Consider the following 23,378-nt stretch of genomic DNA (forward strand, 5'->3'; position numbering starts at 1 on the left):
CTGTTGTGTGGTGAAAAGCACCACAATTGGAAGAGTGAGGAAGGAATATGTTTTTGATTCAGCCCCTGATTTCTAAACGGTAATCTATTCGAAAATACAAAAATGGATATGGGTATAGTTCAGACTCAATATGGCTGCACTCAAAGCGTAAAACAACCTGTCAACCTACACAATGAACAGCCTCTAAGATGAGGAACTGGGAAGCTATAGAACGTACTCCATTCCGAGTCACTTTCTTGGTACAATAGGGGGGGAATATTTTCTAAATAGTACTATGACAACATTTTGGGAGACAGTCCACCCCTAATTGCAGACTTGTTTTATAACTGGAGCGAGTCTGCATAGCATAGCATAGCAGCGATAGCTGCTGACCTGTGAAGAATACAAATTTCCACTTTGCTTGAGAAACTGCTGGGAAATTTGTTTTTCTTATGCAAGATAAATAAAGTCAGCAGCAATTCCAGGTTACAAAGTCAACTGTAGCACTGTTAACCCATCTATCTCTGAACCAGACAGACAGATTTTGATGTAGGAAGTGCAAAGCTATCAGAACTCAAACATTTAAGATATTCTTCTACTGCAGTTGCTCAGTTAATAGCATTCTTGCCTTAGAGTCAGAAGGCTATATGTCAAGTTCCACTCCAGAAACTAGAGCACAAGATCTAGGCATTTATCCCAGTGCAGTACCAATAGAGAGTGGCACTGTCAGAGATGTTGTCTTTTGGATGAAAATTTAAACAAATGTATCAACTATAGACACACACCTTAATAATCCCATGGCATTATTTCTTGGATGAGCAGCAAAGGCGACCCTGGTGTACTGGCCAAATTTATCCCTTAACAACACCATTAAAGGAGATTGTTTGGATGCATGCAGTATACAAACTTGTTACATTGTTTCTGATGTTACAATTTTTAAGGTCTTAGCAAAAATTTGTAGCTCAGGTTGTGGATGCCGTTGTTCATTAGCTCTCCAAAATAGTTGTTCCATGGTGTGCAGACCTTTCGTTACCATTCTAGTCAACGTCACCAGTGTGACCTCTCATCAAAGCATTGGTGTTCCACTCCATTCCAAATTTGTATGATCCTCTTGTGTGATGGAACTTGTCACTTCCAGTTCTGTTTATTAACAGCAGTCTGTATACGGGGTCTATTTCTATGTATTTGTTAATGGAGTCCCATGTTGAAATTCCTTTGCATGTCTGTGGCTCGCAAACCCCAGTATATTCACTTTGTCCCAACTGAACTAATGGCCTTCATTGTCTGTGTGTATCGAGACAAGTAAGTGTTGGCTGTGACTTTATACTGCCAGCTGGTGTTCATGTATCTTGGTCGTCAGTTTCCTCCTGTTTGTCCAATGTAATGTTTATTGCACTCGCTGCATGGGATTCTGTATCTCACATTAGTCCTGTTTACTGTTGGCATGGGTCTTTAGTCTTTTTTAACATTTGACACACACACCTCCCTTGCAGCCTGCTCCATACATGTACAATTCTCTGCGGGAAAGACGCCACTCGGGTCACTTCTAAATCTTTCCCCTCTCACATTAAACCGTAGCCCCTGGCGTTGGACTCACCCAACCTGGGAAAACAACCCTGGTCATTCACTCTATCTATGTCCCCCACAATTCCATGAATCTCTAGAGGGTCACTCCTCAGGCCCCACTGCACTCTAGGAAGGTGAGCCCCAGCCTAGCCAGCCTCTCTCCACAGCTGAAATCCTCCAATCCCAGCAACATCCCTGCAAGACCAACAATCTAAGGGAGCTTTAACAAGGAGCAGAATAGAAAGTTAGAGTGTCTCTTCCTTAATACTGGGGGTCAAGAAATGCCAATCCAGGATGGTAGCTCTGGACAACATTTACATAACATCTATTTGGGCCATTTATTGTCTGTTCCTCAGATATTGGGTTGGATAGAAATAGGTGGAGAAGCTCAGCAGAGCTGGCAGCTTCTATGGAGTGAAAGCAGAGTCAATGTTTCCTTAACTGCCACTGATTAATTCCATCTGCAAATGGTAGGGCAAATGAGTCCACATCCCTTGGAGGTTTTCCTGGCATCTAAACCACTTAACACAGTCTACCATGACTGCAACGTAGAAAGAAAGAACTTGCATTTCCTGTATATGCTGTATTTCATGGACACAGATGCCCAGAGAGCAGTAGAATCGATTAAGAATATTTTAAATGTAAGTACTGTTGTCATGTATGGAACTTAGCAGCCAATTTGTACACAGTAAGTACCAAAACAAAAGATGAGATAAATAATCATAAATGCATGAAAATAAACCCAAAAGTTTGATTTTCTTTTTCCTTTTCTTTGGATATTATGACTAATTATCTATGAGAATATTGGGGATGGTGATAATAAGATCTAAGAGTTGGGTAACCAGGAGAACGTTCAATTCCCAATTGTCATGAAAAGGCAGGACACCACAAAGATGGACATGCGAAATCACCAATGGTGGGACTTGGGGGCAGGGCTTTTGTGGGGAAGAGAACATGCAATGAAGGGCTCCAGGAGTACAGCAACCCCACCAAACTCCCTTGCATAGTCCTGCAGTGGCAGTCCCACAGTTATCTTACAACCTTGGCGCGAATAGCACAAATTTATTGACTGTAAACACTCAATAATATTCCAAGTGATCCCCACCCCAGGGATTTAGCTTGTAAAGGTAATGTCTCAAATTCAAAATTCTCATCCATGTTTCCAAATCACACCATAACTTCCACCAGTCCCTTAAACATGGAGATGTCTGCACACTTCCAAACCTGGCCTCTTATGCACCACCATTTTTAATTGCTTCACCATTGTGATTGAACCTTCAGCTCTATCACCCCAAGACACTGCTTCCCAAACTTTATTCTATTGTGACCCCATGGCGTGTGGACGGGGAGGAGGAGAAATTGTATGAAACCATGGGGAGAGGGGAGGAGTGATCAGTTGCTGTCTCAGAGCATGCAACCCTAACATTTTAGCTCACAACCTCACTTGCGGTCCCAATACCCACTACGGTCGAGGTCTTCAGTTAAGCCCTGTAATTCCTTCCCTCTCCATCTCTCCCTCCTCTTTTCTCAGGATGGGCAATAAATGCTAACCAGCTTGCTCCGTCCATGTCTCATGAGTGAATGAAAGAAAAGATGCTGCTCTGAACCTAAAAGAAAAACAAAATGACTGGAAAACCTCAATAGGTCTGGCAGCATCTGTGCAGACAGAAAACTCATTAACGTTTCAATCCAGTATGAATTTTCTTTTTCTTTTTCTTTTTCTCTGACCAAGTTCTGGATGACCTGTCCTCCTAACTTCTTAAATGGATCAGTGTGAAATGTTGATTGTAACACTGCTCTGAAGCACTTTGGTTCATTGTTCAATTTTCAAGATCTATATTAACACAAATGATTGGTTTTGTGATTGGAATGGCTCTGGAGAGTGAGGCAAATATTTAATCTCGCCAAAATACCATCCTGAAGAGAAGCAACCAGTCCAAGTTGTGATAAAGGCGAAGATTCTGTGGTTGTAACTTCAGGTTGTGAATCAAAGACGCAATTCAACCACATAATCTGTTTCTTCATTCTTCAATAAAGTCGACAACTGTGGCAAATCTTGAATACCTTAAAACTGAGAAAAACAGGAATAATTATTTCAACACCCTAAATAATATAAAATTAATAGAGTCACTGCTGATGATTATGGGCTGAAAATCACCAAATTTCTCCAAAGGTCCTTCAATGTTAATAGAAATATTGTAAAAAGAGCTAACAAGGTGTAGAGCTGGATGAACACAGCAGGCCGAGCAGCAACAGAGGAGTAAGGAAGCTGACGTTTCGGGTCCGGGCCCCCATTTCTGAAGAAGGGCCCAGACCCGAAATGTCAGCTCCTCTGATGCTGCTTGGCCTGCTGCGTTCATCCAGCTCTACACCTGTTATTTCAGATTCTCCAGCGTCAGCAGTTCCTACTATCTCTTGTAAAAAGAACTATTTTGTTATAATTTCCATGCCAATGCTTCACTTTGACCTTATCTTTTTTTAAAATTCACTCATGGGACATGTTATGTGAGATATGGGAAGTGGGCATCGCTGGCTGGCTGGCATTTATTACCCATTCCTAGTTGCCCTTGAGAAGGTGGTAGTGAGCTGTCTTCTCGAACTGCTGCAGTCCACATGCATCTTATCTTCAGCTTCTGATTGTAGAGATGACTGAAGATGTTGTTGCCAATGTTTTGCACCAGTTGTCTGTTCATGAATGACAATGCTTGCAACTTGCAAGAGAAAACCCTCACTATATTTTCTTCCTGTACACGCAAAGCCTTTGCCAGTTCACAAGATGGTGGGTTGTGTGTGCCAACGACGGGCAGTGCAAACATCCCGAAAGATGCAGAACAAAAACATATATAAGAAGGGCTTATGCAGTAAGTTTTCTAGAAGGTTGAACAGAGTTGCGGCACGGCTACTTAGAATAATGAGGCTCGAGTGCAGAGTGCTACGGAAATCCTAAAGTGGAAGGACAGCAAGCCCTTGACTAAAATTCAGATCACAACATATTTTTCAAGATAGAGTGAAGTTCAATCCTAATCTACTGAAATTTTTTTTAGATTCTTGTGGTTTATAGGAGAGAGACTGAAGCAGCCCAGAAAACTTGAAGGTGAAAGATGGAGCTCACTACCACGTATTGCAGCACATCACCGAAATCATATTCGAAAGATGGGCCAACTGGTTGATGAAAAAGACATACAAATGTCTGGAACTATGGGGGCAACCACTTCTGCTGTGCTTGTACAACAAGTTGCTTCTATGATTGATATTTGCCTTAGAATTTCCATTTCTTTTGTGAGAATGTAAACACTGATGGCTCCTGTGGTGTAAAGTTTGCTGTTTGTGAGAGTGTTATGCAACTCCGCCCCTAATTAAGGGAGTTTAATCTGAAACTAGTGCTAGACCATTCTGGGGTAGCATGAGGGAGCATTTCTTCACACAAAAGGGCTTTCAAAGTCTGGAATTCCAGTCACCAAAAATATTGTTGACCCTGGCAGTCAACAATCAGCTTTGTACATTTGAGCAGACAAATATATAAATTAGACGCAGGAGCAGGACCCTCAAGCTACCGCACCATTTAATATGATCATGGTTTATCCAATCCTAACATCAAATCCACATTCCTGCCTACCCTCAAGTAACTTTTCACCACCTTGCCTAACAAAAATCTATTCCTCTCTGCTCTAAAAATATTCAAGGAGTCTGTTCCCACCAAGTTTTCAATAAGAGAGTTAAACTCTCATGACATGCTATAGGAACAATGTTGTGAAACCTGAAAGGCTGTAGGGAGAGGGTGAATAGGCTGGGGTTATCTTTCTCTGAAGTCTTGAAGGTTGGGGGGGCCTCATAGAAGTTTATAAACTCATGAGAAGCATGATAGGGTGGATGGCCAAGGTCTTTTCTCGAGGGCAGAGGAATTCAAAATGAGAGAGCTTAGGTATAGGTGAGAGGGGAAACATTTAAACGGGACCTAAGACTCAGCTTTGCATACAGAGGGTGGTGTGCATATGGAAAGAGCTGCCAGAGGAAATGGTGGAGGCTGGTACAATAACAACATTTAAAAGGCATCTCGATGGGAAATGAATAGGAAGGTTTAAGAGGGACAGGGGCCAAATGGGACTAGATCAGTTTAGGATAGCTGGTCGGTATGGACAAGTTTGACTGAAGGGTCTGTTTCACAGAGGGGCTATACATCTCTATGACTTATGATCCTATGTGAGAAAATATCTCGCTTCATCTCAGCTTTAAATGGGTTTAACTTGATTCTTAATCAGCGATCTCTCATTTTAGATTCTCCCCACAAGAGGGAACACCTTCTTCATATCCAACAGGTCAAGCCCCCTCAGGATTTTATGTTTCACTGAGCTCACCTCTTAATCTTCTCAGCTCCAGCAGATTCAAACTTAACCTGTCCAAACTTGCCATAGAAAACAGCCTGCTCATTCCTGGTAACATCACAATAAACCTTAAATAAGAAGATTAATACTGTGCACAGTACTCCAGGTGCACTCTCACTAGTGCCCTGCGTAACTTGTCTACTTTTGTATTCAATTCCTCGTGCAATAAACAATGACGTTCTCGAACCTTTCCTAATTACTTGCTGTATCTGCATGCAAACCTTCTATGATTCATATATGAGGACACCCAGATTCCTCTGTATCGAGGAGCACTGCAATCCCTCACCTTGCAGATAAAATGTTTCCTTATTAATTTTCCTGCCAAAATTGACATTTTCCCACAATACACCCATTTACCCATTCACTTAAATTATACTTCTCAGTTTAAAGCTGAATTACATAATTTTTTTGGTCAGTTTAGGGTATTTAAGGGTTATGAAACAGAGTGAAATTCCATGCTTTGGAACCCTATTCCAAACCTCTTTGGTAAGGTTATTTAAAAAAGGATAGGAAGCAAGGTTACAAAGTGTGGAGCTGGATGTACACAGCAGGCCAAGCAGCATCTCAGGAGCACAAAAACTGACATTTCGGGCCTAGACCCTTCATCAGAGAGGGTTAGGGTCTAGGCCTGAAACATCAGCTTTTGGGCTCCTGAGATGCTGCTTGGCCTGCTGTGTTCATCCAGCCCCACACTTTGTTATCTTGGATTCTCCAGCATCTGCAGTTCCCATTATCTCTGGGAAGCAAGGTTCACCTTTTCAGTATCCATTTCCCATGGTTCGATGCTCACACTTTTCTGCTAAGTTTGTGCTAAACATGCTATACAAATACAAAAAAGTTCTGTGTGATACGATTTCTGTGTGGCACATTTCAGACAAAAGGCTACAAATTTAGTATTTAAAAGTTTACAAATAATCATTTTAGAACATTGACATAATTAGATATTGATTCAGCATTACTAATATCAACTCCACTTATCCATGAAATTTCCACATATTACATGTAGTTATAGTTTCTGGACTAGTTGGCAGAAATTAATTTTTTAAGTGGAATTAGTAATATTATTGTACAAACTGCATGAAGAGAATGATTTAGACACATGAGAAAGCCATTAGGAACCTTAAGCTGATTCGGCCACTTGATTATATCATGTCACTTGCACATCTGGGCTCCCCTACCTCATTTGGTCTGTGTTGCGGTGGTGTGGAAAGTGCAGTCAAGGCAATTAAAGGCAGTGTCATGGATGGTGAGGCAAAATGAGGTCAGAGGGTGGATGCGTAGGAGGCCGGAGTCAAAGAAGTAATGATGAAGGTGTGACAAGGAGTTTGCAGAGGCAACAGAAACAAGGACATGGAGGATTCTGAAGTCAAGGGCTTGAGATTGGATGCATTGGGAGCAGTAAATTAGTGTAGATCAGTTAGGTTCAGCATGATGGTGGATGCAGGAGTCAGTGCTGGACAAGACGCAGCAGCTGCATAAACTGGTACTTTAAGGAGCAGAATGATGGAAGGTATATCTTAACTAATGAGTCAAAATAAATACACACTTGCAGACCCTAGTACTGTAAAAGTTATTCAACAACTTCAACATGCATCTTTTGTGTTTGTTGTAAAAATAGGCAGATATCCTAGGAACCTCTGGGAAGCCAGGGAGGAGATTGCCGAGCCTTTGGCATTAATCTTTAACTCATCATTGTCTACAGGAATAGTGCCAGATGACTGGAGGATAGCAAATGTGGTTCCCCTGTTCAAGAAGGGGAGTAGAGACAACCCTGGTAATTATAGACCAGTGAGCCTTACCTCAGTTGTTGGTAAAGTGTTGGAAAAGGTTATAAAGGGATAGGATTTATAATCATCTACAAAAGAATAAATTGATTAGGGGTAGTCAGCATGGTTTTGTGAAGGGTACGTCATGCCTCACAAACCTTATTGAGTTCGTTTGAGAAGGTGACCAAACAGGTAGATGAGAGTAAACCGGTTGATGTGGTGTATATGGATTTCAGCAAGGCGTTCGATAAGGTTCCCCACAGTAGGCTATTGTACAAAATGCGGAGGAATGGAATTGTGGGAGATATAGCAGTTCGGATTGGAAATTGGCTTGCTGAAAGAAGACAGAGGGTGGTAGTTGATGGGAAATGTTCATCCTGGAGACCAGTTACTAGTGGTGTACCGCAAGGGTCGGTGTTGGGTCCACTGCTGTTTGTCATTTTTATAAATGACCTGGATGAGGGCGTAGAAGGATGGGTTAGTAAATTTGCAGACGACACTAAGGTCGGTGGAGTTGTGGATAGTGACGAAGGATGCTGTAGGTTGCAGAGAGACATAGATAAGCTGCAGAGCTGGGCTGAGAGGTGCCAAATGGAGTTTAATGCCGACAAGTGTGAGGTGATGCACTTTTGTAGGAGTAACCGGAATGCAGAGTACTGGGCTAATGATAAGATTCTTAGTAGTGTAGATGAGCAGAGCGATCTCGGTGTCCATGCACACAGATCCTTGAAAGTTGCCATCCAGGTTGACAGGGTTGTTAAGAAGGCATACAGTGTTTTAGCTCTTATTAATAGAGGGATTGAGTTCCAGAACCAAGAGGTTATGCTGAAGCTGTACAAAGCTCTGTTGCGGCCGCACTTGGAGTATTGCGTACAGTTCTGGTCACAGCATTATAAGAAGGATGTGGAAGCTTTGGAAAGGGTGCAGAGGAGATTTACTAGGATGTTGCCTGGTATGGAGGGAAAGTCTTACGAGGAAAGGCTGAGGGACTTGAAGCTGTTTTCGTTAGAGAGAAGAAGGTTGAGAGGTGACTTAATTGAGACATATAAAATAATCAGAGGGTTAGATAGGGTGGATAGGGAGAGACTTTTTCTGAGGATGGTGACAGCGAGCACGAGGGGGCATAGCTTTAAATTGAGGGGTGAAAGATATAGGACAGATGTCAAAGGTGGTTTCTTTATCAGAGAGTAGTAAGGGAATGAAACGCTTTGCCTGCAACGGTAGTAGATTCGCCAACTTTAAGTACATTTAAGTCGTCATTGGACAAGCATATGGACGTACATGGAACAGTGTAGGTTAGATGGGCTTGAGATCGGTATGACAGGTCAGCACAACATCGAGGGCGGAAGGGCCTGTACTGTGCTGTAATGTTCTAACAGGGATACAGGGAGAATAATGGGTATCTTTCAGTAGATTACAGGTTGGTAAACCAACAAAGTGACAAAATGCTGCCATAAGACAGTGATGTGAATCAGTTTAAGTCCATGATTAAACTCAGATATTCAATGTTGATTTAAATTCACTAAGTATCAACACTTGCTCAGATTTACAGTTAATAGTTATAAATTTTGCTTTGAACTATTGTTGCAATGTCATATTTCTGTTTAGAGATGGATAGTCGTGTATTGTGAACACAGTATCAATGGTGCAATAAATATTACAGCTTAGGGTTCAATGCATAAAAGATGTAAATGTAGGGATAGTATTAGTTACATCGGTGTCTACATAACAGGCCGCATCTGGTTATTCATACAACAATGATTTGAGCAAGTGCACTTTTCCAAAATTGCAGCAAAAATCCATCTCTTCTACACTGGCAACAAATATAAATATGGGGATGTTCAACAGAAAGGGTGGTAGGGGCAAGAAGTGTTAACACAGTGGTATTTTACTTGAACAAAAGGTTCTATTAAACTTCTGGAGGTTTATTTAGTTCTGAAATTATTCTGCTGGGTGGATGCACTCAGGCCAGGTGACGTAGCAGAGAGATTTAGCAGATTGAAGGAGTTTTGTTAAGTGCCGTGGTACGGCTGCGCAGCTCAGAACATGATGAATTTTAAGAAGTGCAGATTTAACAGCTTTTCCATTGCTCCATTAGTGTATTTCCACCAGTTTGCAGAGTAAAACAAATAAAAAGTACCCAATATAACAAAGTGTGGAGCTGGATGAACACAGCAGGCCCAGCAGCATCTCAGGAGCACAAAAGCTGACGTTTCGGGCCTAGACCCTTCATCAGAGAGGGGGAGGGGGAGAGGGAACTGGAATAAATAGGGAGAGAGGGGGAGGCAGACCGAAGATGGAGAGTTGGACCAGTCCAACCTGTCTCTGCCTCCCTAACCAGTTCTTCCTCTCACCCATCCCTTCCTCCCACCCCAAGCCGCACCCCCATCTACCTACTAACCTCATCCCACCTCCTTGACCTGTCCGTCTTCCCTGGACTGACCTATCCCCTCCCTACCTCCCCACCTATACTCTCCTCTCCACCTATCTTCTTTACTCTCCATCTTCGGTCCGCCTCCCCCTCTCTCCCTATTTATTCCAGTTCCCTCTCCCCATCCCCCCCTCTGATGAAGGGTCTAGGCCCGAAACGTCAGCTTTTGTGCTCCTGAGATGCTGCTTGGCCTGCTGTGTTCATCCAGCCTCACATTTTATTATCTTGGAATTCTCCAGCATCTGCAGTTCCCATTATCTCTAAAAAGTACCCAAGTTTGTTCACCCATGTGTTGAAGCAACTAACCTTGGCCAGGCTCAGGGAGAGATTTTGGTTTTAAATAAAAACTGTTGCAGCGACCTTCTGGGGATAAAGAGTCTTATTCCCTTGTGTACATGCACAGATTCCTCTAACCTGCTCACCACTGCACCATTGCAAACCTCTGCAGCACTTTGATCATAGATATGAATCAGTTTAAATGCAAGTCAATGACCCAATCCTTGGAAATTAAGCTGGAAGAAAACAATGGGAGACATCACTGTACTTCATGAAATAATTGTGAGGAGGTTGATACATTGCACCTAGATTTCTAGCACCAAAAATGCTAGAAATTGCTCCAATCCAGGACTTAAGCATCAGAATACCAGGCATTACTGGCTTCTTGCTGTACCAATAATCCAAAACCTGTGATCTGTGTCCCCAGTCCTCATACCATCAGCTAAAGCTAAACAGCTTTTCTTTGTCTCTTAGCTAAACCTGTTATCATCTTGTCCACTAAATATCTCCTCAATCTGCTTTCCCATGATGGGGAGGTGCCAGTTTTGGACTGGGGTGGACAAGGTCAAAAATCACACTACACCAGGTTATAGTCCAACAGATTTATTTGAAATCACAAGCTTTCTGAGTGCTGCCCTTCATCATGTAAAGTGAAGAGAGCACCCCAACCTCAGACTTTAAGATCGGAGAGATCAACAGGCTGAATGATAGGTCTCTGAAGGTGATCAAGAGTATCAGACAGTGTGAGTAAAGTGTCAATAGCTGAGTAACGAGTGACAAGACGACCTATAAACCAATTAATTGAGGCAGAGTGATAATTACAAAAAATTAAGGTGGTGTTGGAGACGAACCAAATGACTGGAACAACACGCTAGCTATAAAAGTTGCTGGCCAAGGGTCTAACCCAGGTAACAAGTAATCCAAAACTGTATAAATCAATTAAAATAGGGAGATCATAACAAGTTATCAAGGTGATGGATTCAAAACAGGACAGTAAGGGAGATTTTAAAGAACGGTATGGTGAGGTCACACATAGCGTGACATGAACACAAGATCATGGGTTAGGCCATCTTCATAGGTACGGAACAGTATCAGTTTCTGCTCGGTGATTCTGCATTGGCATGTATCTCGAAGACCACCTTAGAGGACACTTACCCAAAGATCTGAGGCTGAATGCCCTCGACCGCTGAAGTGTTCCCCGACTGGGAAGGAACATTCCTGTCTGGTGAGTGTTGTTGCGGTGTCCATTTATCCGTTTTGGTAGCGTCTGCATGATCTCGCCAATATACCATGCCTTGGGCCATCCTTGCCTGCAGCATATGTGAGAGACAATGTTGGCTGATTCACGTGAGTATCTGCTGTGTACTTGGGTGGTGGTATTCCCACGTGTGATGGTAGTCTCCATGTTGATGATCTGGCATGTCTTGCAGAAGAGGCAGGGCTGCGTGGTGCTGTGGTCGATGTTATCACGAAGGCCGGGTAGTTTGCTGCACATGATGGTCCCCAAAGAGAACAATCTGTGACACTACTTAGAGATAAAATTCATCATCTCTGGAATCGGTTCTGGTGAATCTCTTCTGCAACCGATCAAAGATACTCAGATTCTTCTTACATGTTGGTGCGCAGAACTGGCTGCAATACCATAGCCATTGCTAAATCAGAGCTTTATAAAGGTTCAGCATATCTTACCTGTCTTTTGTCAAAAATGAAAACTTTCAGAAAGGCCCAGTCCCCGGATACTCTCCCAGAAAATCAATCCTCGGCTTTCAGCACTCACAGTCCTGTTGAAATGCACTACCACAAACCTGACTTGTGAAATGCAATGAGTGAAAGTAGGTTTATCCTGACAGCTGGAGTGGGTAAACTGTGGGTCAGTGAGCCTGAAGGTTAGATTTTGGATTGGTCAAAGACAAGTTTCAGAAGTGGAAATAGAAAAGTAGGATCGTGTGGACTGGTTTTCTGAATTGAAATATAGTGTGCGCTTAGAGACACCTTCAGAAGCATCAAGTCTGATCTAATCGAAGTGTGAGGGAAGCCTGCACAGTGATGTGGCCACATCAAGGATCCTAGCACACCACCGCAAACAAATTTACATTTTACTGTCAATGTGCCACATTTAAAGGGGCTTCTCACATATCTGCAAAATGCAAATTTGCAAGCAGAATAAAGTCAACACTTGCTGAGCACTAATGTATTGTAAACCACAGAGCGAGCTACAAATAATAAATTACAAATATAAGTTGTACGGGGTATAGAGGTAAAAATGAAACTGATTTCAATTCATAGACAGCGGTGAAGATCAGAGGGCTATTGAATTCAAATTCGAATTCGAAACAATGAGCTGCCATAGCTAAGAAAATCATTGAGTTAGAAAGTGGTGAAATTTCAGCATCCTACTGGGGGCGAACCTCAGCTACCCCACCCCACCACCACCATTCAGTCTATTGCAAGGACCATTTCTTTCATCCTTAATTCACAGCCGACCTTCATTCCAATTCCTCACTACGTTATCTCCAAATTTTGAGTTCATGGTTCTGTTACCTCATGGTCTGCCTTCTCAAAATTACCTTCTATGTAACCTCACCACATCAAGTTTCCACTTTCACTCATCTGTAACCCCACAGCCAATATTCTCACCTTGGAGATGCTCATCTGAACAAATACAACTGTCGTTCTTATTAGGTTCCATTCTCTCTCCATGACCCTACCCCACTCTAACTTTGTGATTTCTTTCTGTTGTATGATGCCTGTATGTGCTGTCTAATCCTCCAGTGCTGGATCTTCGTTGAACCTCAAAATCCTTCTGCAATTCTCTTCCCTGACTCTCCACCTTGACACCCCTCTCTGCTTTAAGCTCGGCCATGAAGTTTTGAGAGAGTGTGTGTGTGTGTGTATGTCTGCGTTTTGAACAGGTTAGAAGACAAAAATTAAGTCCAAATTGTCATTATTAAATGAACCATTACTTAAATATCGGCGTCAGCATATCACTGTTTAGCATAACTATCAGCAACTACCCGGCCTCCTTTAACGCTTGTTCTGATCTAGTTCATTTTCTGTCCAACACTTGATTTGGTTTTTAAGGACTGCACAGTTAAATGTACTTGATAAACTTTATAATCAGCCTGATTTATACCCAAATTGGTTATACATTTGCCTGTCCTGTGATAATTTGGGTCTATGTGTGGAACATATCCAAAAAATCTGGTTCATTACTTTTCACAGGAGTGAATCATCTGGGCCTGCTTTTCAGAGATCAGATGTGGGACATTATTCAGGCAGAAGCAAACATTTAGTTTTTTGATGGTGGATTTGATGGAATACTCAGCTGAATGGAATTATAGTCATGGGTGCAATCTTGTAGGCTAAAATGGGGCAACATGTGTGTCCACAAACCCAAATTTGAAGCATACACCTGATAGGGTAGACCTCCTCCAAACTTTATAAAAAAACAAAAGAACTGCGGATGCTGTAAATCAGGAACAAAACCAGAAGTTGCTGAGAAAGCTCAGCAGGTCTGGTAGCATCTGTGAAGGAATAATCAGTTAACTGTCTGGGTTTGATGACCCTTCCTCAGAGCCTTTCTGAAGAACGGGTCACCGGGCCCAAAATGTTGACTCTGATGGTTTTCTTCACAGCTACTGCCAGACCTGCTGAGCTTTTCCAGCAACTTTTGTTTTTGGTCCTCCAAACTTTGGTAGGTACAGGCTTCTTTCCCTTGCTTAGCTCCTTCATAACCAAGCTTTTTCTTTGTTGAGGTGTAAAGTCTCTCTATGTAGGTCAGCTCGTGAGAAGTCTCAGTCTTAAATGGTCTTGCTTGCAGTTCCTAAATGGCAGTAACGTAAGTGAAGCCTCACTAGGTCAACCAGCTTCTCAAAGTCAGTCATATGCAAGCCTGCTTGTTTCCAGGTGGTGCCCAAGGAATGCAGCCACACTGGTTGATGCCACCAACCCTGTTCAGGGCAAGAAAATGTGGTCCATCAGTAAGGGGGACTGAAGTGTAAAGGTGTCTCCATTGAAAAGGTACACAGGTGAACTGGGTGGCAAGGAACAGAAGGGAATGGAATTTAAAGGTTGTCAGAGGCTTCGGAAAGTTCCTGGAAAATGGAAGGAGCAAAGGAAAGGATCACAGTGATAGGGGAAAGGGGGTCAGGGAAGGATGGGAACTCCATATTAAAAGTGGGGAACATAGTTAGATGATTAGAAGTGCTGGGGGAGACAGATCATGTAAATGAACTGAACAGCGGGTGGTGTAAGGCCAAGGCTGGACATGGAGATTTGATGGGCATGGGATTGGGGCAGAGCAGGAATATCAAGGCAAATAGTGACAGGGTCAATAGTCACAAGGGAAGATTGTAAAAGAGCTCAGGGGATATATGAAAGGCAGTTGCCAAAGGTGACATGGGGACAGAGGGACCATTTATAAGGAGATGTTGCTTAGGTTGGAGTTTATTAGAGCGAGAGGCAAACTTATTGAAACATACAAGATTCTTAGGGGACTTGGAAGGGTAGATGTGGAAAGATTGCTTCTCATTGAAGGAGGTCTAAAACCAGAAGACATAATCTCAGAGCAAGATGTAGCACATTTAAGAAAAAGATAAGGAGGAATTTCTTCTCTCAGCAGGTTGTGAATCTGTGGAATTCTTCACTACAGAGGGCTGTAGAGACTAGATCATGAAGTATTCTCAAGGATGAGATTATTAATCAGTAAGGGAATCGAGGGTTACAGGGAAAAAGCAGGGAAGTGGAGCTAACGATAATCAGATCAGCCATAATCCCACTGAAAGACAGAGCAGACTGGATGGGCTGGATGGCCTTATTCTGGTCTTACATTTTCTGGTTTTATGGATGCCAGATGAAAGAAGAAAAGCTTGCCATCAAAATCTCTTTTTTTTTCAAAATAAGGCCCCTCAACGAATTTGCAGTGCAATTGGGAAGGGCCCCAATCTATTTATACATTGTTATGATCCCAGTTTATGGTAATATTAGACAACTCACATCCCAGAGTAAAAGGTGGCATCTGTTTAATTAGAGGAACTGAACCTTTCACCATTCTGACATACCAGTTCCAGTTTCAATAACTTGAAGATTTCTATCCAAACTCTCCTGGCTTGGAAGGTTCACAAATTGCAACACCTTGGTTATGTTTACTAGTTCCTCTGATCTAAAAGCTTGATTTTTCTGCTAGGAGAAACCCTGTTCTCCCTTTTGAGGTAAAAACCTCAGTTAAGTCCATGGAACTAAATCCATGAACCTTCTGTTCTACAGTCAAAACTAAACTGTTATAAACTCAGCAATATAAATATTCTCTTCAATAACACTACTGGGGTCCTCCTGGGCACTTAACTACAGTCACAGGTTTTCTTTGAATTTACTAACTTGGATGACTGTTTCAAATTGCTTTCTGATCTGTTTAAAAACATTACCTTCACAGAACTGACCTACATCCATTTGTCACTGTTTTAAATCTAAATCCGAAATGTCATATACCTTTCACCACACCATGTAGTCTCAAAGTGCAAAACACATTGAACTGTTGTGCAAACACTCAAAAGCAGGGCTTTGCACTGACAGGAGGCACTCAGTTCAGAATGAAAGTGAAAAAGTTCACACTGCTTCCAACGCCAACATCCAAACCACATCCTGTCATTAAGTAATCATGAACAAGAAGTATACCTAGGTATCACTGACAGAAGTGATGATGCTGATGGAGTTATTCTATACTTAGCCATGCAAGAACTCTCAGAGGCCTATCTATCTGAAAGTTAAGAACATGGGGATGAAACTATTCTGCAAGTTGTAGATTGCAAGGTTGTAGCTTGGCCATTCTTCAAGATCATGGTTGGTCACATCATGGCTTCAACTCCACTTTCTGCCCATTCTCCATAACCTTTCGGCCCATTACTAATTAAAAATCTCTCTAGCTCCTCCTTAAATTTACTCAATGTCCCAGCATCCTTTTCACTCTGGGGTAGTGAATTCCACAGCTTCATGACCCTTTGAGAAAAGTAATTGCTTCACATCTGTATTTTCATGCCAGATGTGTGGCTTAACTCAGCAGTTGTATTAGTCTTACTAAGTTTAGACAGGAAGGGATGAATGCAAACAGAACCAGAGGCACAAAACTCTGGGAGTTGGTGCTGGAAGCAGTGCATGAAGAAGGATGTGATAATGGGAACTGCAGATGCTGGAGAATCCAAGATAACAAAGTGTGGAGCTGGATGAACACAGCAGGCCAAGCAGCATCTCAGGAGCATAAAAGCTGACGTTTTGGGCCTAGACCCCCTCTCTGATGAAGGGTCTAGGCCCGAAACGTCAGCTTTTGTGCTCCTGAGATGCTGCTTGGCCTGCTGTGTTCACGAAGAAGGATACCAGGCTCTTCAGCACCGTTGAGGGTCTGCTGACGGCAGTGCAGCTCTCTACAGATGAGTGAAAGGCAGTGCCAGAGACATCTTCATATGGCTAGGAAGGCTGTCACCTCCAACTGCCCCCCATCTTGCTGGCAGATTTACAGCCGTGTGGCTCTGTAGGAAGTGCTTGTGCCTGTGGCACTGAACAGCAGCATTGATCTTCCCAGCCAACAGCGCCTTCTAAACCTCAACTGAGGGACACATGTGGCATCTCCGAAGCAGCAGCTTCTGAGTGTATTAATGATGCAAGCAAGACAGTTTGTGCTATTCATAATACACCCAGGCAGTCAAAGTGCTTGAGCTGTCGGATTTCCAGACCATTGGGTTCCATTAGATTTAAGGGGCTGTCAATTTTACACATCTGGCCATCAGAGCTAGATGACGGCATTCAACCAGATTCCTGAACAGGAAAGGTTTTCACTCCCTCAAAGTCTGGCTTGCTTGTGGTCATGGACAACAATTCCTGAAAGTGTGAGCTCACCATTCGCACACCAATGTAGACATTTATTTTCTGTACAATTCCCGGATGTTCCAAAACTTGCAACACCACCACACTCCACCCCATGTCATCTGTAGGGCTGGTTGTGAGTGATAAGGTGTACCCACAGAAAGCTAATAATTCCAGCGTAAAGCCCTCAGACCTGTGCCAAACAAGGGCCATCCAGGCTCCTCATCAAAAAGGCAGTTGTGTACTGAAGATACATTTCCGTTGCCTGGGCCACTCAGGAGAAGCCTGCAGTCCTTTGTTGGACAGGGTCTCCAGAACTGTGGCTTTTTTGATGTGCCTTGCCCAAGGTGTTTTAACAATGGGCTAAGAATTTAAACAGGGAGGGAGGTGGGGAACAGCCACTTATCACCTCAAATGAAGGAAGAAAGGGTCAGACAGAGATGTTGAGGGATTTAGCTGAGTGCTAATGATGAAGATGCCGAGGAAGACAGTGTGTACAAATATTTTAACCTCTTGAAAGGGTTAGCCCATATAGCAGCTTGGAACCTATGTAGGGTAGTCATCACCTCAAATATGACCGTGAACAATACAGTCACAAGTAGCAGAAATGAGAAGAGGTGGACAGGCCTGGGAAAACCTGTTAGCAGCTAGATTTGAGGGTGAATAAATTAGAACTAACAACGAATTATGGTGCAGAAGTGTTTCTGTCCTCAAGGGAATGCATTTTTAAGAAGTATTTAAAACATTAAGCTACTTTGTTTGGTTTACATTGTAAGCTAACCTTGTGCCCACTTTTCAGGCCAGAGGTGAGTTGTGCAGGATGACATGGGGGCTGTGCATTTATGGCCAAGATCTCAGTTTGCAAGGGCCATTTCATCAGCCACAGAGGTGAAGAGAGCAGAACTATGCTGATTGACTCCCAAACCAAACCATCTTGTTTAAGTTCCAGCTTTCTGGAGGATGCGTTCCTCTCGGATTACCCTAGTAAATAGATGCTTCAGCGTTCTTTACATTGCTGCACATGATGTGTATGCGAGTGTCCAGATCCCCTCAAGGTAGCCCATACAGAAAACATAAATATTCAAGGAGATCGGAGGACTGTCATACAAAGTGCTTTATTTGTGTCAAATATCATATAATACAGAAAGATGACACCTATGCACTCAACATGATTTCAATGTCCTTTAATCTTTCTTTTCCTCCCACTTCATCATGACGCTACCTCCACTGAGGCAGGGATGGGCTTCAGGAAACTGCTGTCTGCTTTCCTGCCTTGTTGTAGCTGACTTCATTTGTCATCCTCTGGTTACCTAGGGCCCAGAGTGCTCTGGCCTGCTGGTAGACCCCTACAAAGAGGGGTGTGAAACCACCTCACTGACCTGATGGAAGTATCTGGAACCCAGGCAGAGGAATGCAGTACGGCAGGTCACCTCTGTAGTATCCTAAGGTGACCATCCTCATGGTGTTTGCTGTGGTTTTGTCTTCCTGCTGGTGAGCAATGGCATCTGCTTCATCACTCGAGGGGAAGGGTCACCTTGAGATCAAAGTCCCTTGGCCTGCCTCTTAGCTAGGCCAGCGAACAAATGTATCCATGGCTCCAGCGAAGAAGTGCAGGAGCCCACACATAACCAGCACATACTGACTGTTCTGCTGAACTTGGCTCTCCAAGGCACATGCCGCCTGGTGCATTCACTCATATACCAGAGCCATAACATCGGATAGAACATGGGCACACTGTGATCTTCGCTCCATTGCTGGAACCTCTGCCAGACATCTCCTTGTTTTGACTGATTTGATTTGTTATTGTCACACACATCTAGGTACAGTGAAAAGTTCTGTTCTGTGTGTGGTACAGACAGATCATACCATACAAAGTGCATTAGGGTAATAGAACAAAGTGAGGAATTCAATGGTACAGCTGCAGAGAATGTGCATAGAGCAGGAGATGAACATTAAATCTGAAATTTGAGAGGCCCATTCAGAAGTGTAATAACTGCAGGGAAGAAGCTGACCCTGAATCTGTTGGTACGTATGTTTAAGCTTTTGTATCTTCTGCCTGATGGAAGAGAGTCGAAGCGGGGTGCGAGGGGTCTTTGATGATGTTGGCCAGTTCCCCAAGGCAGTGAGAAGTTCAGGCGGAGTCAATGGATGGAAGGTTGGTTTGAGTGATGGACTGGGCTGTATTCACAACTCTGCAGTTTCTTATGGTCCTGGGCACAGCAGCTGCCGTACATCTCTGTCAGCTTATTGACACCAGGTCCATTAGCTCCTCATCTGGACTGAGGACAGAAGAAGCTTGTTCTCCAGCAGTACTCAGAGTGTCAGAAGCCTCTGCTGTTTCTTTCAACTGTAGCTATGGGTCCATGTCAGTGCTGTGCTCACAGTGTGACCCAGAGCCTACTCTACATAGACAAGCAAACAAGATGAATGGCTATGAGCTGGTGAAGGTGGGGATGAAGACTTTGGTAGTTCTCTTTTGAGGCTCGTGACTGTTCCTCTCCAGAGGTAAGCAGCGAGGGGCTGGTGGAGATGGGCCTGGGGGATGAGACACTTCTTCTTTTGACCCTGGTTTGGCACTGGGATTGATGTTGCACAGAAAAACATAAAAAATTATTAATGTTGTGAGCCACTACCCAACCCAAGGTTTCATTAAGACTTTGGAGCTTGATACACAGTGGGATTAGCTACATGGGGGCTTTCTCACTAGCTGTATAATGGATCATAAAGAAATCAAGAAAATCCAGCACAGCTTGGCCATGGCAATCCTAGAGTGAAGAAATATACTTAGTGAAGGCAGGGAACGTAATCTACATCAATAGCTGATGTTAGATGGCATCTAAACTACTTTGAAAAATCAACTGAGCTATGTAACAGGAGTGAGTGACAGAATCAAAGTGAAATGGCAGAAAGCCATATTTCACCTTGATAAAACTGCCAAATCATTGCCGGAGCTGAGCATTGGAGAGCTATTCAGAGTGTGAACAGTTACAGCTCTCAGCAAGAGTCCGCTGCTATGGAAGTTTGGAATGTATATGGGGTGGGTGTCACCTCAATCATTTCGATCACTAAAATAAAACAGTATAGTATGGCCTTGATAGAATAGCCTTTATTCACAAGCAGTGGAACGAGAGCATTGAACAGTTTGTAATGTCATCTTGGCACCATCTTAGGTACAGGCGGTTTTAGTGTCGTCACAGAACTGAAATAATAGAAAAAAAAGACGAACATGGAAATAGAGAGTTTAAGAGTCCAGAATGAGAATAAAAAGCGCCTTTTCTACTGAGTCCTTGCCTACAGCACTTCACAACACGAATGGGGCTTGCCTCTAGGATTTGTTCCACAGGCCAGCCCTTGATCACTCTGCTCCTGCTCCAGGTTCCAGCCATGACTCAGTTCCCAGCTCAGCCGGGACTCGACACCCGCTCTCCCTGTGCCCCGATCCCCGGGACTCGAACCCCGCTTCCCGCTCCTGGACTCGGTCCTCGCTCGCCCTGCTCCCTGTGCCCTGACTCCTGGGACTCGAGCCCCGCTCCAGGACCAGGTCCTCACTTACCCCGCTCCCTCTGCCCCGATCCCCGGGACTTGACCTCCGCCCCAGGATTCGGACCCCATTCAACCCTGCTCCGGCCTGTGACTCATCTCCTATTTGTCTCGCCTCCGATAGTTTAAGAAGTTAAAAGTTGGGGGGAGGCCAGGAAAACTGCTGCAAAAAGGGAAATAAAAAAAATCTCTCCGCTCCGGGGCTCGGCCCGCGCTCGCCCCGCTCTCCGCTCCGGGGCTCGGCCCGCGCTCGCCCCGCTCTCCGCTCCGGGGCTCGGCCCGCGCTCACCCCGCTCCCCGCTCCGGGGCTCGGCCCGCGCTCGCCCCTCTCCCCGCTCCGGGGCTCGGCCCGCGCTCGCCCCTCTCCCCGCTCCGGGGCTCGGCCCGCGCTCGCCCCGCTCCCCGCTCCGGGGATCTGGCTGGAGTATCTTACTCTGCCACCATCTTGAACGTCCAGCCACACTGTCATGACCATAAACTAGACAACCTCACACTAGAGAAGCTGCTCCTTCACAGCAGACAGCTGATACATGGGGTCATCAACTGCTCAGAATGTAGGAAAAGCTATTAGTACTCGAGATCCGTCATTGTCCTAGAAAGGCAACGGATCAGCAACAACAGTTAGCACAGCTGAAGCACACACCACGGAAACTATATTCTGTAGAGATGGAATATTAGCCGACGAAGGGCCAGATACCAGATGGACAGCTGTGAACAATGCACATCTGTGCCCTTAGAGGACCTGCACATTTTAAAGATTGTGTATGTAATGATGGTGAAGGACAGCCAATCCATAAAAAAAGGCTGAAATATTTGCAACAAGAAGAGCTGCTCGATAGCAGTGTTGATGACACTTTCTATCACTTTACTGATGACCAAGTGTGGACTGGTGAGGCATTAGTCGATCAGGCTGGATTTACCCTACTTTGTGTGTACAGGATATACCTGTGCAATTTTCCAAATTGTCAATGCGGTAGCTGTACTGGAATAGCTTGGCTAGGGAGCTGCACACTCTGAGGCACTAGTCTTTAGCGCTGCTGCTGGGATGTTGTCAGGGCCCACAGCCTGCCGTCCGGAGCCTTCAGCTTTTTCTTGATATCGCATGGAATGAATCGATTGAAGTCTGGCATCTGTGATGCTGTCTGGAGGAGGCCTTGATGGATCATCTGTTCAACACTTCTGGCAAATTGTTGCAAATGCTTCAGCCTTAGATTTTGCACTGATGTGCTGGGTTCCCCCATCATTCAGGAAGGAGATATTTGTGGAGTTGCCTCCTCTGGTGGGTTGGTTAATCCTTCACCACCGTTCACTACTGGATGTAGCAGGACTGCAGAACTTGGATACAATTTGTTGGTTGTGTATCACTTAGCCCTGTCTAATACATGCTGCTAATGCTGTTTAGGACACGTAATCCTGCCTTGTAGCTTATTGAATGAGGCAGAGATCACCTCATATAGATGCAATCTTCATTGATGATACTTGATAACTTGAGTAGGGATTTCCAACAGTATCATTTCCCAGCCGTGGATCGGGAATTACTCCTGTTTGTGGCGCTTTCCAACAGTTTACCTGGCTACAGTGGGCAGGAACATGGCAAAAATGGAGGGAGCAAGAAGTTAGTCATGAGACTGACAAACATGATCATGGCTAGGCTGGATGCACCAACTGAAATAATCACCATAAAAATGCTGTGATTCACTCCCATGTTATAAAACACAACTCCATTGATCCCAAGTCTACAGCTTATGAGAGGGTACTGAAGCTCAATGTTTACAGTCTGCAATGTTGAACCAAATTAAGATGTTTAAATATTAAATAGTCTTGTTTAGGTAACTTCATTTAATTGTGCAAGTGAAAAATAAAACATTGAAATTGGGAAGAAAAGCTAAACATCAAACAAATGCTGATAAAATTTATCTTATGGAGAATTTGTATTTCTCCCTCTCAGGATCGTCTTAAAATAGCAAACCTTAAAGGTTATATAACCATCAACAAATACTGAACAGGCTGGGGCTCTTTCCACTAGAAAAGAGAAGACTGATAGGTGACACCCAATTAAAGGGGTTTAAAATTACAGAGATTTGAAAGAACTGAAGAACAGAAAATGGTTTTTGCTCCTGGAAGAGTCTGAAACTGAGGATCATAAAAGTAGGACAGATAATTACTAATAAATCCAGTGATTAATTCGGGTGGAACGTTTTTATCCAGAATATGGAATCTGTCACCACACGGGCTTATTTTCCAATTAATTCACAGGCTGTAGGTGTTATTGGCTATGTCTGCAGTAATTGCCCATTTCCACTTTGCCTTTGGGAAGGTGTTGGTGAGCCACTTTCTTGAAACACTGCAGACTATGGAATATAGGTACACCCACAATGCTGTTCGGAAGGGAATTCCAAGATTTTGAGTGTTTGCATGGAAATGACGTGTGGTACTGAATTTCCGAATCCTTTTTGAAGTGCTTGAAATTCCCACTCATCTATTGAGGTGCATTATTGTTCATCATAATGTCTAGAATGTCATAATGCCAGAGATGTCCTTTCAGTCATACTGTAATCTCACCAGTACTCTTTGATGCCAGCT

The 23,378-nt window shown here is 43.7% G+C and overlaps 1 protein-coding gene and 1 long non-coding RNA gene across 3 annotated transcripts in view; both read right to left on the reverse strand.

The window, feature by feature from the left end:
* LOC125447227 (lethal(3)malignant brain tumor-like protein 2) overlaps positions 1-23,378 on the reverse strand; it is a 158,294-nt gene continuing 134,916 nt past the window's right edge. Inside the window, exon 17 of the mRNA XM_048521472.2 lies at positions 1-3,616. Within this exon, the coding sequence (XP_048377429.1) occupies positions 3,567-3,616 (50 nt within the window). The 3' untranslated portion in view covers positions 1-3,566. The remainder of the gene's footprint in view (positions 3,617-23,378) is intronic.
* LOC125447228 (uncharacterized) lies at positions 18,352-21,431 on the reverse strand. 2 transcript variants are annotated; one of them, XR_007246521.2, is made up of 2 exons: positions 21,229-21,431; positions 18,352-20,454 (listed from the first exon to the last, which is right to left on the reverse strand). It is a non-coding gene; the product is annotated as an uncharacterized LOC125447228 (long non-coding RNA). The 2 variants fall into 2 exon arrangements; XR_009443024.1 differs by having other exon boundaries at positions 21,085-21,431.

The sequence above is a fragment of the Stegostoma tigrinum genome, chromosome 38, assembly GCF_030684315.1.
Source record: "Stegostoma tigrinum isolate sSteTig4 chromosome 38, sSteTig4.hap1, whole genome shotgun sequence".
Classification (NCBI taxonomy): Eukaryota; Metazoa; Chordata; class Chondrichthyes; order Orectolobiformes; family Stegostomatidae; genus Stegostoma; species Stegostoma tigrinum.